General features: G+C 49.7%; 5 protein-coding genes across 5 annotated transcripts; 3 read left to right on the top strand and 2 right to left on the bottom strand.

The window, feature by feature from the left end:
• Window positions 1-1,572: 1,572 nt before the first annotated feature.
• On the top strand, window positions 1,573-3,293 carry PFICI_04993 (uncharacterized protein; the record flags this gene model as incomplete). Its single annotated transcript, XM_007833574.1, has 3 exons — window positions 1,573-2,474; window positions 2,525-2,843; window positions 2,913-3,293. The coding sequence occupies 3 exons, from the start codon at window positions 1,573-1,575 to the stop codon at window positions 3,291-3,293; spliced, it is 1,602 nt and encodes a 533-aa protein (XP_007831765.1).
• Window positions 3,294-3,455: 162 nt separating this feature from the next.
• Window positions 3,456-3,977, bottom strand: PFICI_04992 (uncharacterized protein; the record flags this gene model as incomplete). Its single annotated transcript, XM_007833573.1, has 1 exon — window positions 3,456-3,977. The coding sequence occupies one exon, from the start codon at window positions 3,975-3,977 to the stop codon at window positions 3,456-3,458; it is 522 nt and encodes a 173-aa protein (XP_007831764.1).
• Window positions 3,978-4,730: 753 nt separating this feature from the next.
• Window positions 4,731-6,126, top strand: PFICI_04991 (uncharacterized protein; the record flags this gene model as incomplete). Its single annotated transcript, XM_007833572.1, has 2 exons — window positions 4,731-4,933; window positions 4,995-6,126. 2 exons carry the CDS (start codon window positions 4,731-4,733, stop codon window positions 6,124-6,126), a joined length of 1,335 nt encoding a protein of 444 aa, XP_007831763.1.
• A 226-nt stretch (window positions 6,127-6,352) lies between these two features.
• PFICI_04990 (uncharacterized protein) lies at window positions 6,353-9,117 on the bottom strand (the record flags this gene model as incomplete). Its single annotated transcript, XM_007833571.1, has 6 exons — window positions 6,353-6,996; window positions 7,063-7,488; window positions 7,543-8,337; window positions 8,410-8,565; window positions 8,618-8,884; window positions 8,955-9,117. The coding sequence occupies 6 exons, from the start codon at window positions 9,115-9,117 to the stop codon at window positions 6,353-6,355; spliced, it is 2,451 nt and encodes an 816-aa protein (XP_007831762.1).
• A 1,402-nt stretch (window positions 9,118-10,519) lies between these two features.
• PFICI_04989 (uncharacterized protein) lies at window positions 10,520-14,310 on the top strand (the record flags this gene model as incomplete). Its single annotated transcript, XM_007833570.1, has 3 exons — window positions 10,520-11,798; window positions 11,869-12,469; window positions 12,537-14,310. 3 exons carry the CDS (start codon window positions 10,520-10,522, stop codon window positions 14,308-14,310), a joined length of 3,654 nt encoding a protein of 1,217 aa, XP_007831761.1.
• Window positions 14,311-14,336: the final 26 nt, after the last annotated feature.

Raw genomic sequence — 14,336 nt, 5'->3', positions numbered from 1 at the left:
GAGAGAGAGAGAGATGGAGCACAGAGCAATTGAAATAGTATAGTAAAAGATTGTTGTTGAGAACTCGGCATGTTCTTGAGACAAAGCCTACGTTAACAGAATTTAAGACGACCCTGGAGGGTAGTGTGATATTTCACTGAATGCAAAGTTGCATTCTTATAGGCATTACTTGATCTTCTTATACTTTTTTTGACAAGAGTTCAATCGTATCTATCAGGATCTGAATAAACGTTGTCTTTCTTTGGTCCTACTTCGTCAATAGGTCTTCTGTTGAAGTCTTTGGTTTTGTTGATACCAAATTGAGCCTGCAATTGAAGCCGAAATGTGCAAGCGAGAACGTCGACCTCAAAGCAATAAGACCATGGTCGAAGAATCATCGGCTTCTGGCTCATATCCCACTATTTATTACAAGAATAAGAAAATATTTCGATTCTCAGGGCTCGAGGTGACCTTTTTCACAACGAAGCGCACATATCTGCGAGGTCTCTAGTTCCCTACTCGTGGCCATGGGAGCCACAAAGCAAACAAATCGTGGCTCACAAGAAATCAATCACTGAAATTAGCAATTGCCCCGAGGATACGCCAGCCTGAAAATTCCAAAGGATCCTATCAGATGTTTCTGGGCGATTGCCTTGATTCGACACGGGCACAACTTACTTGGCGCATAGAATGAGAACAGGAATATACAGGTATATAACACGCAAAATTTCAAAGAGTGATTTCTCAAGACGTTGCAATACACAAGAGGATATAAAATCCTTTTCTTGTTTGAGTTTGCTTCGTCGTATAACATAACCTAACAATGGGTGGTATAGCAGTGCCGGCGTTACCGTGCATCTGAAATGGCAATTGTGTAGGTAATGCCGTTTCAAAGTATAAAGTCCATTTCTATGCTTAGAGACTCGAATTCAAGATACGCCCAAGAATGCCATTCAAAACCAACGTGCTGGAAATGTCCTACACTTGGTCGGGATCAGGTGTTCAAGCGTGCACCCGGGATTCAAATGCGCGTTGAAACTCTAAATAGATTCATTCCAGGCCCGCGATTGTAAGTGGCAAACGAAAAGGCAGCCTGAAAAGAGAGTTGGCACCAACTATATAAGCATGTTGCTGACCACATAAGCTCATCCCTCACCCACCCATCTTGTTCTCGGGCGATCTGAATATCTCCGACATGCCTTCTTATAATCGTGTATCGCGATGTTATGCAGTGGCGCTAGACGCGATTCGGCAACTTTGGGTACGGCTACACCCCCACTGATGCCGTCATAGTGTCCACGTGAACTCATCGATATGCACCATGGTTTTTCTTTACTTGTGCCATGGTTCGCGCCATGCTATGCGAGTACTATATTTTGCAATTGCCCAGAAAATTGCAGTGGGAAAAGGTTTTGGTCTTTAGGTCATCTTGGAGTTTTACGGGAGGAACTCAATTGGCATTGAAGATCTTGTCGTTCACGGCGTCTTGAGCCTACAGCACAACGGGTTGGTCGACTTGTATCAAGTCTGACATAATTATACAAGTTGCGAGCAGTGACTCTCAAAGTTTACACACACAACACTGTCGCCAAGATGTCTACAGCCAAGAGTAAGATCCTGTCGCTATGGCACAATAAGCGCGCCCAGGTTGTCCTCTTCTCGTCGACGGCCATTGCGCTGTACGGGTACGACCAGGGCATGATGTCACTCATCAACACCAACTTCAACTACCTCGATACCATGGGCATCTCCGCCGACAGTCCCCTCGTCGGCTGGATCGTGTCCATCTACTATCTGGGCTGCGCCGTCGGCGCCGTGCTCTTTTCCAAGATTGCCGACCGCTGGGGCCGCAAAAAGTCCATCTTTGGGTGTCTGGCCACGGCGAGTCTGGGCAATCTCATCATGTTCCTCGCCAGTCTTCAGGGCATGCAGGGCGCCCTCTACGTCATGTTTGTTGGCCGTGTCATCATGGGTCTCGGGGTGGGCGGCGTAGACGCCGTGATCCCCATTTACTCCAGTGAGCTCGCCCGAGACGAGGCGCGCGGCAAGGCGCTCGCGCAAGAGTTTCAGATGAACATTTTCGGGCTCAACATGGCCTTTGCCATCAACCTCGGCGTGACGCGCGGTCTGGGCAAGCACAACGAGTGGGCGTGGCGCATACCCATTATCGTCATGCAAGTATATCCCATTGCGCTCATGGCCTGCGTCGAGAGCCTCCCCGAATCGCCTCGCTGGTTCATTTACCACGGCCGTGACGATGATGCGAGGAAAGCACTGGAGATGATATACGGAGGAAAGTACGGGGATGGCGAGGAAGGGGAGGGAGATCGGCAGTTCGAGGATCTAAAGAAGCGCCACGACGAGGAGGTGGGCGAGTCTGTCAGTTATTGGGACATGTTCACACCGAGCCACGACCAGTTTCACCCTACTTTTATTACCATCATGGTTCAGATCTGTCAAGCTCTGACAGGTTACGGTGCTGTCAGTGTCTATGGGTATGCCTTCCTATTGCGCCAGTTTTGTATATTGCTAACATGATCTGCAGACCCCAAATTTTCTCTCTGCTCGGTTTTGACACGGCTACCTCTGAAAACCTGACCATGGCGAATTACTTGTCGTACTTTGTTCTTATGACCTTTGCATGGGTCTTGATTGATGCCATGGGCCGTCGAGTCCTTCTACTTTGGGGAAGTGTGGTCTTGACGTTATGTTTCTTGATGCTTGCACTCTTTGGAGGTTTGGCCATGAACGCAGACCATCTCCATGTTGATCAGACGCTCATTGCCATTCCTGGCATTGTTTCTCTATTTGTAGCCACGGGAGCCTTTGGCATTGGATGGTTGGCCACTGTCTGGCTGGTACCGGTAAGTGCAGACATTTCTTGCATCGTATCTCAGAATACAACCTTTTATTAAGACTGACCTGTTCTCTAGACCGAAATCTTCCCTACAACTGCTCGCGCGCAAGCCGCAGCTGTCAGTGTCATTATCTGGGGCTTGGCAAACTTTGCGATTACGTTCCTTACGCCCATCATGTTTAACAACTTGGCATACTACATTTACCTCGTCTTTGCGGGTACGAATGCCCTTGCTGGAATCTGGACCTATTACTACCTGCCCGAGAGCGGCAACCGAAGTTTTGAAGAAAACGTACAATTCTTTACCGAGGCAAGAAAGGTCGGCAGCTGGTCTGTCGCCAAGATCAAGGAGGGCGAATGGAAGAGCATGCCGTACGGTGACGTTCTCCTAGACGGAAGCGAGGAGGCAAGAGAGCGCGCGCCTCTCTTGCAAAGAGTTGGTGACCAATTACAATAGAAAAGATTGGAGTCGAGCAGGCAATGCATCATGTGGCGTTCGGTTGGAGACGAACAAGCTACAAATGGGACAGAGGTATGAGCATACGACGTCACGAGGTACTACGAGATTACGGATTTTACAGGTAGAAATATGGCCGGTTGTGATTTATCTAGTCGAGTTTTAATACACGTAAAAGTATTGGGTAGCTTTTTTCCCTTCATGATATTCATATTCGCCCTCGCCGAAACGTCTAAACCCAAGCTTTTCATAGAGCTTCATGGCGTCTTGATCCTTGGCGAGCACATTAATGACGATTCTCTTGCCATTGTCCTTGGCCCACTGGCACGTCTTTTCGACCAGCGCACGACCGAGGCCGAATCCCCTGGCATATTTGCGTATAAAGAACCGCGCCGCCACGACTGTAGCCCCGGCATCACCGCCGCTTCCGACGGAATCAACCCACGCCCGCACTGCAGCGTGGTGTCCCTGTCCGCCGGCAACGACAGCTATCTGACCCACAACCAGGCCGCGGTGGACGGCGACCCATGCTGCGACGAGACCCGGCGGCGAGAGAAAGGAGACCGCGGTCGCTGTGCCCTCTATGGGGTAGCCGTCCGTGCTGTAGACGTCTTCTAGCGCCTCGACCAGGGCCGGCAGATCGTCTTTTGAGCGCCGGCGGAATTCAATATCGGTCGCTGCCATGGTCCCGCGGTTACTTGCCTCGTTTTTCAGAAACCTAGACCTCAAATTGTCTTAGCAACATTGTGGAACAATATTGAACGAACACTAGGTGGGATCTCTCGGACTTTTCCCATGTAAATGCACGTTCGGATCATGTGATTCTTTACCGGGTTCTAGTTGCCTCTTTAAGTCGGCTTCGGCTCTCTCCGCCGATTATTTTTCCTGCATTGGCCTCTTTCAATGATACAATTCTAGTCGGCAATTTCGTATTACTAGTTGACTCACCGGTCAGTTGATGGCTACTGAATCGAGTAATTATGACAGCATCTAAGCGAATACTTTTTGTCAATGCCCGCCGACCTCGGCATCGCAGAGAAATGCAACGGCGTCGCGGGTGGGGTTGGTTGGTGCTTTTTGGGGGGGAAACCTTTTAACGAATCTGGGGTAAATGGAGTCCTGGTTTACTGGTGGCCTTTTTCCCATCTCTTTCAGCGAGAGAAGAAATGTGAGTTCCACTGGTTCCTACTTGTGTTTGTCGGCAAGGTCATTCCGGCTCATTTCAATATCCCAATTATCCCCACACTCACTCGCTCGCTTTTGCCTGCATCCAGCCCGAAACTGCAGGTAAAATTTCCGTATTTCTAATGGAGAAAGCCATGGCGTTGCTCATATCCACTTTATTGCCGGTATATAACATGGCGCCCCTTCGCCTACCCATGGCTACCACAGAGACTTGCCTCTGAAAAACAGAAGCCGTGAGTCTGGGGTAATGCAATGAACCGCACACGAAGCCGAAACAATGATGAAGAGGTTCCGGCTGTTCATATTGCAGACCTCAATGACGGTATCATATCCGAGGTGCAAAAGACAGAGCCCCAGTTGACAGACGAAACTGTCAAGGGCGATGGACCGCCTGATGGTGGTTTGACAGCATGGCTGCAGGTCGTCGGCTCGTTCTTCCTGTACTGGAACTCATGGTAGGCAAATATCTCATACATCTCTATCATTGAGACGCTCGTACTGATTCGTCGCTTCTAGGGGCCTTGTGAATGCATTCGGTGTATATCAAACATATTATCAGACCGAATTATTACAAAGCATGTCCCCGTCTGCCATATCATGGCTTGGGTCGATTCAGTCATTCCTGCTGCTCTTCATCGGCGTGATTTCAGGGCCGTTGTATGACAAGGGATACCTGCGCTCCCTGATACTATGCGGCAGCTTTTTCGTCATTTTCGGCTTGATGATGACGAGTCTATGTACGCAGTTCTGGCAGTTGATATTGGCACAGGCAGTCACCTCGGGGCTCGGAACTGGGATGCTCTATATACCCGCTCTGGCCATTATACCGCAGTATTTCTTCCACCGCAAGGCCTTGGCTCTTGGTGTCGTCGTGTCTGGTTCGAGCTTTGGCGGCGTCGTGTACTCGGTCATTTTCACCCAGCTACAGCCAAAGATAGGATTCGCTTGGACCGTGAGAGTCAAGGGACTCATTGCACTCCTAACACTGTCAATCAGTGTAGTCGTACTGCGGCGCCGCGAACCCCCGTCGGACAAGATACGCTCCCTTCTCGATCTCAAGGCCTTTAGAGAGCGTCCATATGTCCTGTACTGCGCAGCCCTGTGCTCGAGCAATATTGCCTTTTTCACGCCCGTATTCTACATGCAGCCATTCGCACTAGCCCACGGCCTGGGCGGGCAGACTATTGGCTTGTATCTTGTCGCCATCATGAATGCCAGCTCCATTCTGGGTCGGCTTTCGCCCTCGCTCATAGCGAATCGACTCGGACCCGTCCAGACCCTCTTTTGCACCGTGACGTGTACGGCCATAACTGTCTTTGGGTGGATTGGCACGACTCACGGCTGGGGCAACATCGCGTTTGCCGTCTTCTTTGGCTTCTTTTCCGGCGGCATTGTCGCGCTTCCTGCGGTTGTCTTGACCAGCTTCACGTCCGACTTGGGCCGTCTGGGAACCCGGCTAGGCATGTCTTCGGTATTGAACGCCCTGGGATCCTTGATTGGCGCGCCGATTGGAGGAGCAATTCTAAATGCGACTGGCAAATACATAGGCATCCAATTATGGGCGGGGTGTGTCATTCTGATTTGTGCGAGCTGCCTTCTCGCTTTGCGATTTGCACTCACGGGTCCAGTGTTAAAAGCTAAAGCATGAGAAAAGCACGAATAAAATTGAGAAGACATGGAATGAACTCGCATATGTTTTGTGCGCCAATGTCGTTTTGTTTTCTTCCCAAGAGTCAGGTTTCAAAGAGTGAATGAATTACAGTATGAGAAGTAAATCCTCACCTCCTTCTAGGTTATATATCCAAGGCAAGCACAAAATGGCAGTACTAGATTACACCCTTCCTCTGCATCCCCAGACCCAATAATCTCAGACATTATTGTACAATCTGTAGTAGATCACTGTCGTACTCAATCGCCGTCAAAGTCACCGTCGTAGTGGCCCGAATGTCCCTCGAACTCGCCCCTACCGAAAAGGTATACTCTCCTGCCGCCAGAGCCCACTTTTGGGCCACGACATCCCAATAGCTAAGATCCCGCCGGCGAATGCCGAAAAAGACTTCAGCACTTTCCCCGGCCGCAATCACGGGCTTTTCGAATCCTCTCAAGACTTGAATGGGCTGCTCTGCCTCGGCGGGGAAGCTCACGTAGAGCTGCGCGACCTCGGCTCCGTCGACGGCGCCAACATTTTGGATGGTGGTGCTGATACTGATGACCTCGTCCCACAGGTCGACTTCGCCGCCGAGTCCAAAGCTGCCCGTGGGGTACTTGTAGAGGAACGCGGTCCCGTTGGTGATCTCGGCCGAGGCGACACTGTAGTCGAACTCGGTGTAGCTGAGGCCGTACCCAAAGGGGTACCGGACCGAGAGGTTATTTTGGTCAAACCAACGGTAATCAATGTATACGCCCTCGGTAAAATTGCAAGCGGCGGCTTCGCATACGCGTGCTGGGTAATCTTCTTCTTTTAGGGCAATGGTGTGTGCAAGTTTGCCGCTTGGGTTGACATCACCATAAAGAACGTCTATTCAAGCGTCAGTCTCAATATTTGTGCCGACGAGGACCATATCGTGGGCGACACTCGACTTACCAGCAATCGATTGACCCGAGTTTTGTCCTAGGAGGCCAGAGTAGAGGACGGCAGTGACGTTGGGGTGGTCGATCCACGCCTCAAGGATTCGCGGACCGGCCGTATTGACGACCACGACAGTGTTGTTGCAATTGTCTGCAATGGTTGTGACCATCTTGTCCGGCACGGGGTTGGTGAGTGTTGTGCGATCTGTTCCCTCGCCAGAATCCGCATTGACAAAGACGAGGCACACCTCCGAGTTCTCTGCGTAGCTCTTGAAGGACGGGGTATTGCCTGTTCCGCCGCCAAAGTGGCCAGCTCCCGGTACGCCGACACCGCCTCCGTCACCGTCGCCGCCGCCGCCCGGAGGATCAGCATCGGTGACATTAGATACAAAAGGACCAAAAGGATCCCTGGAGGTGTAAGTGTTGTTCAGAATCCACCAAACTGTAGAATCGATGAGTAGATGAACACACAGAACTCAAGCAGGCAAACACTTACTCATGCTGTTATCCTTGATGGCGCGTTCAGTCAGAGCGTGGAGAGGAGTCACCAAATATGGAAGTGAAAGTTGACCGGATCCAGTGCTGCCAGCAAGGTGACCCTCGAAAACCTCGGCTGGTCCCGAAATGGGGTTGAAGGCGACATTCGGTCCGGCCAAGGCAGGGCCAGCATGGGATCCATAGAGAGACATGGTCTTTGGCTTCTTCAAAGGCAGTCCAAGCCCAGTCGCGTTGCTGTTCTTCAGTAGAACGATTGCCTCGTCGCCCACTTGTCTGATAATAGCAGAATGATTACCGCGAATGTTGCCACGCCACTCCGTCTCTGAAGACACCGTTGACGGTTGCAGGCCATTGTCCAGACCGACGAAGAAGTACCCCAGGACGTTGCGCACGGCCATGTCGTCGAGGCGCTCCTGGGTCAGGTCACCATTGGCAAGTCCTTCAGTAATGACACGTTGGCTCCAAAGTCGAGAAGATCCCAAGTCGACACCAGCATTGGCCGAACCGAATGCGGTGAATTGGGAGTTGACATCTGGGTACACGAAACCGGCAAAGCCTAGCTTAGTCTTGAGATACCCAGCGGGCACGTCATTGTTCTCGCAAGATTGCGTCCCATTTACGCGGTTCATGCCACACATGGCGGCCATCAAGCCTGCCTGGACACCGTCTCCCCATGGCCAGAGGTAGAGTTCCATGATGGTTTTGTCGTCGGCGTTGGAAGAATAATTAGGAATGATTGGTCCTTGAGACATGCGGTGCGTCTCCTGTTCGTTGAGAAGCAAGTGACGGGCTCCTATAATCGTCGACGTAGATTAGTCGGAGTTACATTGTAGTTGTCGCAGTACATGGGGACAGCCAGACTTACCTGCTATTACTCCTGCCGAGTTCATGGCGGCTATTCCTTGACCAAGAGCAATACCCGTCAGGTAAGGGTCTGGGGAGAAGCCCTCGGGTTGTCTACCACCCCAAGGAACTCTGCCCAGTGCTCCGGGTAATGGGCCGTCAACAACTTGAAAACCCACTGCATCGATGTCATTATCATGTCTGACAGGGATTCTTCTGAGACGACTTACAGGCATAAAACTCTTCTCCCACTGCTTTGAATTGCGCGGCGTAGAGGTCCCGGTTCCAGGTCATGGTCAGGGCATTGACCATGCTAAAACCAGAGACGTAGAATTGGAGGTTCACTCCAGATTCTCCATCTCTGAGCTGCAGCGTGGTCCAAGTTGCATTGCCTTCCAGACTACCGCCGCCAATGATTGTGATTTTCTGATCATTGCTCAGACCAGCGACGAAGGCAGTGGCCTTGTCGTACGCGGCTTGAGCGATACCAAGATCAACTGCGACGGAAATTAGTACCAAAAACCTTGACATTATCACTACAAGTGGCGCGTATAGTAGGGAACTCACCTGCGCCATTTGCCAGAATTGGATTATATGGAAGAGATGTTGCTGCTGGGTCGGGCGACGTCGTGTTTGGAAATGCACCAGTCGAATTGGTCACTGCCAAACTGAAAGCACGAGAAAAGACTGAAATGAAGGGAAGAGCACGAAGAGCCCGAGTCATCCTCATGTTAGGCAAAACGAGTGAAGAGAGAAGCTAACAGCTTCATACAATTTGAGGACTAGGGACGAGTCGTGACCGTGTCTCGACAAACATGATCGTGCAAGTCGTCGGAACTTTAACCAATGCCAAGACATTTGGATCTGTTATATACATCATAATTTCTGATGCAATCTGTGGAGGTCGAAAGATTAAGCTTTTTCACAAGCACAAGACCTACATTCCCGATTGGGCGTTGTCAACCGGGGCTGAGTTCGGATGCCGGGTCGATCAGGTATACAGCTCACCTGCTCCATATTGTTGTGCCTGGCAGATGCCATAGTTCATGTCGGACAACCACTACTTGTGTGGAAATGATCCCGCCTGCTCCTTTAGTTCAATTTAAAGTATGAGTGCAGACAATCTGAGTGTCAGGCACGCCATCATTCCTCAGAAGTGGTACTCTAGAAAATGCGACATCAAGACACAGTATCTGCGCACAATGTAAGCTTTCTGATAGAGGAGGTTTGTGCATGCCAAGGGCGAATAAAGTAAAATGTCAGTATTGAGAATTGTACGTGATGTGCACCGATTGGACAATGAAACCGTCCAATCTTGGTGTCGAGCAAAGGCTTGTATAATTGTATATTAATATGTGACCTAGCGCAATGCAAGTCGAATCTTGCGACAAGTTTGATACTCTGATTGTAGACTTCAGTTTGGCCCAGAAGGGCAGTTGGTTACCCCAAGGACGGCAGTTGGCAAACAAGTGCAGGCCCTAAACCCCTGCCAGTCTCAACATGATGTTTTGGGAAAGCTTGTCGGGCTTGATGAACTGAAACGTGCGATATGCCGGTATACATGAGTCAGCATGGGTCTTCTATTCCTTTAAGAGGACTATACTGGCGTTGTCGCTGGTGTCATTTGAAAGGACAACTCAAATTTACTTCATGGGGAAGAGAAAAAGAAGAAAATAGAATTAAGCTTGGTGCGGAGACTTTTGCTGATTCAATTGACCTAACCTACATAAGTAACCTAGGTAGGTCAATGCAAGGACTTTTCAAAGATACTAGGTACCATACTCTTTCTAGAGGCGCAGCCCAAAGCTCCATCGCATGGTGTTGATTTCATGATAGTCCATGTAAATACTGTGATACATAATGTTCTTCAGTATTCCAGAAATTTGTGAATATTTTCAGCGAGTACACATTGTAGTCGTAAACGTCCCACAACAGGCGAGCCAATCACAACATGAGGGGGCTGTGGCTGTTCCCCTCTCGTCGAGAGCTGATGGCGAACGTAAGGCTGCAGCGAGAAAAGATAACCTTCTCTACCCGATTCAGCCAATTCCATGCAAAGTGATTTCAAGCTGATCACTCATCCATCATCCTATGCTTGACGAGATCTCCATGCTCCCTGTGCGACTCTCATGATGTCAGAAACACCAAGGCCGAGGAAGCGGGATAGACTGAAGGCTGTCTTCCGCAATCGACTTGATCGTAGCGTCAGTCCGGCTTCGTCCCTGGATCCAGCAAGTCAGCCAACATCCCCGCCGAGCGTGCCACAAGAATACCGAAGATCAGACAGTCAGCACCGAGGCGTATTGACTCCGACTGCTACACTTGATCCTTCGATCAATGGCGATGATAATGGCAATGACAAGGTGCAAATGGTAAGAGCATTTGCTCAAGATAGCTTATGGGAGGATGCGTTGTCTAGGTTGGAACAAAGCCCCTCAACGGAAGATCGAAGCCATGCTCGTGCGTTGCGGGAGTTCGCTCAGGCGCAAAAGATCAGCCCTAGCACACAATATGGGAGTGTATCAAGTGGCAGCAATGATCTCATTGAAAATGTGAAACGCGAGGCAGAGCTCAAGCGCGTGGAAGCAGAACAGAAAGCTTGGAGAGTAAAAGTCGGGAGACGCACTATTATTTTGCGTGATGTGATGGCGAGAATCATCGACTGTTTGGACAAGTTCAAGGAGATTGGTGACCTCGCAGTACAGTACGATCCTGTTCATGCTGCACTCCCGTGGGCAGCTTTTCGTCTCCTTCTGCAAGCCGCTACCATGAACAAGGAGCAGGCAGGCCAGCTTTGGACTGGCATTGATGCGGCCACCCAAGCATACTTGCGGGCGAGGATCTACCAGGTTCTATATCTTGGCTTGCCGGGTCGCCAAGATGTTGCAGATGCCCTCAAGAATAGCATACTGGAATTACTTGGGGCCATCTGTGGTTTCCTGGGGCTGGCGGTGAAATACTTTTCGTCCGGTTCCGTAGCGAATACCACGCGAGGGCTTTTGAACCCCGAGAGCCTGGCTAGATGCATCGGGAGAATCGCAGAAACAGAGATGCAGGTCGAAAAGAATGCTCTGGCTTGTAAAGCCATTCTGGATGCGGTCGCTCACCAAAGGCAAGGATTACGCCATGACAAGCTTATTGACATGCTGGAGGCTCACACCTATCGCTTTGATAGTCTTCAAGGTGGGCTCGCGAATGTCGAAGCCGGAATTGGTCTGCTCATGGAAGCACTCTCCGATGAAGAAGTCCACAATATTTTCTTATGGATCTCTGGGATACCCTATGAGTCCGATTTGTACAACGCGCGGAGAGGGCGGTTGGAGGGCACGTGCGAGTGGCTGATTGTCCACGAAACCTACGGACAATGGAAAGCATCATCGGAATCCACAACCCTGTGGCTTCATGGCATTCGTGAGCAAACCTCCACTCCCAACACATCTAGCGATCCACAATTACTAAATGTTCTGTTCTTCCTTCATAGCTGGAGCAGGGAAGACAAAACTGTCAACAAAAGTTGTCGATGATGTCACCCCAATGGACATTCCTTTGGCATACTTTTTCTGTGATCGGAACCAGGAGAATCGAAGAGATCCCTGGGCTGTCTTGCACAGCATAACGAGACAACTCTCTCGAGTTCCCGGACCACAGCGCATCCAAAGGTGTACGGTAGACGCCTACAACAAAAAGAAAGAACAGAGCTTTGCATCCAATAATCTCACAAACGAAGAAACCCGAGAACTCCTCCTTGAATTGGCAAATGAAAACCCTCGAAGCATCATAATTATCGATGGGTTAGATGAATGTGACGAGGGGAGTCGAAAGTGCATACTCGATACACTCGATCACCTCGTTCAATATTCTAGCAGTGTTGTGAAGGTGTTCGTGGCTAGTCGAAACGACAAGGACCTGATAAAGCACTACAGTAGCTCACCAAATTTGGAAATCGAAGCTGCGCATAATCAGGATGATATTGAGAAGCTCGTCATGGACAGAATCTCTCAGAGTCAATGGGCAACAGAGGAGATGTCTGCTCATGTCCGAGACGCTGTCGTGCGCCTCTTCCGTGAAAAAAGCCAGGGAATGTATGTGATTCTTCCCCGAGCAATGAAACAAGACCTGGCACTCTCTTGATACTGACACTGCTATTAGGTTTCAGTGGGCTTCCCTTCACATTGATGAGCTTCTCGAATTTGAGTCTAATCAGGCTATATTGGATTGGCTACACAGCCTTCCTGAAGGACTCAAAGCTGCCTACGATAGGATATACAACGGCCTCGGGGCGAAATGGCGTATGTACGCTGATCGTGCATTCATGTGGCTCATGGCAATCAGCTTAAAGCGAATCACACCCGAGTTGCTTTGCGTCTTGGTTTGCCAAGACGCAAGCAAGGAGTTTGATTTTGATGCGACGCTCAGTTCCGACAGCCTTCTCTCCGCCTGTCGGAACTTGATCAAAGTTGACGACAATAAAAAGTTTGATAACTCTGATGGCGATAGCTCTGATGGCGATAGCTCTGATGACAGTTACGTCGATATCTACGACCCGGATGATGATGAGGCCTCCAAGACCTGCAGGTTTGCCCATTTATCAGTTCAGGAGTATTTGGAGACAAATCATCTACGCCGCGTCGAGGCAGATCGTACAACACTCGAAATCTCAATCAAGTTATGGCAACGCGTGAGCACTATGGATGATCAGAAAGAGAAGAATCGTGAAGACCGTCTGTCGATCAAGACACAAAATTATAAACACTTGAAACGTTTGACCACAATACCCATCGAGGGTTTTCTCGCGTTTGCCGACATGAGCCAGGTGAACCAAGGTATTTGGGACCAGCTCCTGCAATCTAAGGATGGCCATGATGTAGTACTTGGTAGCCCACTCTGGAGGAATCTTCATGAATACGTTATTCAGTACACCAGAGATAAGGTCATCAAAGGTCACCTCTCAATGCGAGAAGACGAGATGAGAGCTATCATGACCCCAATAGGCTGTTGTGCATTGCTAGGAAATCAAGTACCAGTTAAGTTTTGGATTGAGAATGGAATTTTCAGTCCTAAGGTCGACTATGAGACAGCCAGAGAACTTCTTCTCAGAGTATACATTCGCGGAGAAACCGCTATCTGCGACCTACTTCTCGATGCTGGAACCAATTTCAAGGGCGAATCAAGCGAATCGTTGGAGAGGCGTCTGAGACAGCTTTTCCGCCCCGAAGAGGAATTCAAAAAGGATTCATCCAGTACGTTGATCAGGCTGATGAATCGACTTTTTGACGATGGTGCGCCCACAAACTTTTGCCCAAGCGATCGCGACGTTTACGACGGCACTTATCCATTGGAAGTTGCACGAATCTTGTTGGAACGCGGTGGCGATCCAAATGTACATGATGACAAGAAGACAACTCCTTTGATGCATGCAGCCAACTGCGGCGATGACAATATTGAAATGACGAAGCTACTATTGCAGTATGGTGCAGAGGTCAATTCAATGGATGAGGATGATGACACGCCGCTGCATCTTGTAGCATATGTGGATAGGAATATCGAGACATTGAGGCTTTTACTCGACAGTGGAGCTGACCCCAACCTCGGGGGAGCGGCAGAATGCCCCCCATTGCAAGATCTGGCATATCATTCAGATGTTGAAGCTGTCAAGTTGCTTCTTAATAGCAATGCTCGCGTCAATGATATATCCCGTGATTTTGGCACAGCACTTCATGCTGCGGCACTATGCGGGTCTCGAGGCAAAGATGTGTACGATTTGCTGTTGCAACATGGCGCTGATTCAGGTATTGAACTTGATTCTCGTGGTGCTTGTAACGCGATGAAAGGAATGATTGGGTCAAAGCGGATATCAATCAAGCAGATGTACACAGCAGAACAAATACTTCAAATTGCGCTGGAAAAGGAAACAGTTCATTGAACCCGGACTCATGATTCATTCTGGAA

Source organism: Pestalotiopsis fici (assembly GCF_000516985.1).
Source record: "Pestalotiopsis fici W106-1 unplaced genomic scaffold PFICI_Scf_3, whole genome shotgun sequence".
NCBI lineage: Eukaryota > Fungi > Ascomycota > Sordariomycetes > Amphisphaeriales > Sporocadaceae > Pestalotiopsis > Pestalotiopsis fici.
Note: the sequence above shows the minus strand (reverse complement) of the source record. Positions and strands in the feature narration are given on the sequence as shown.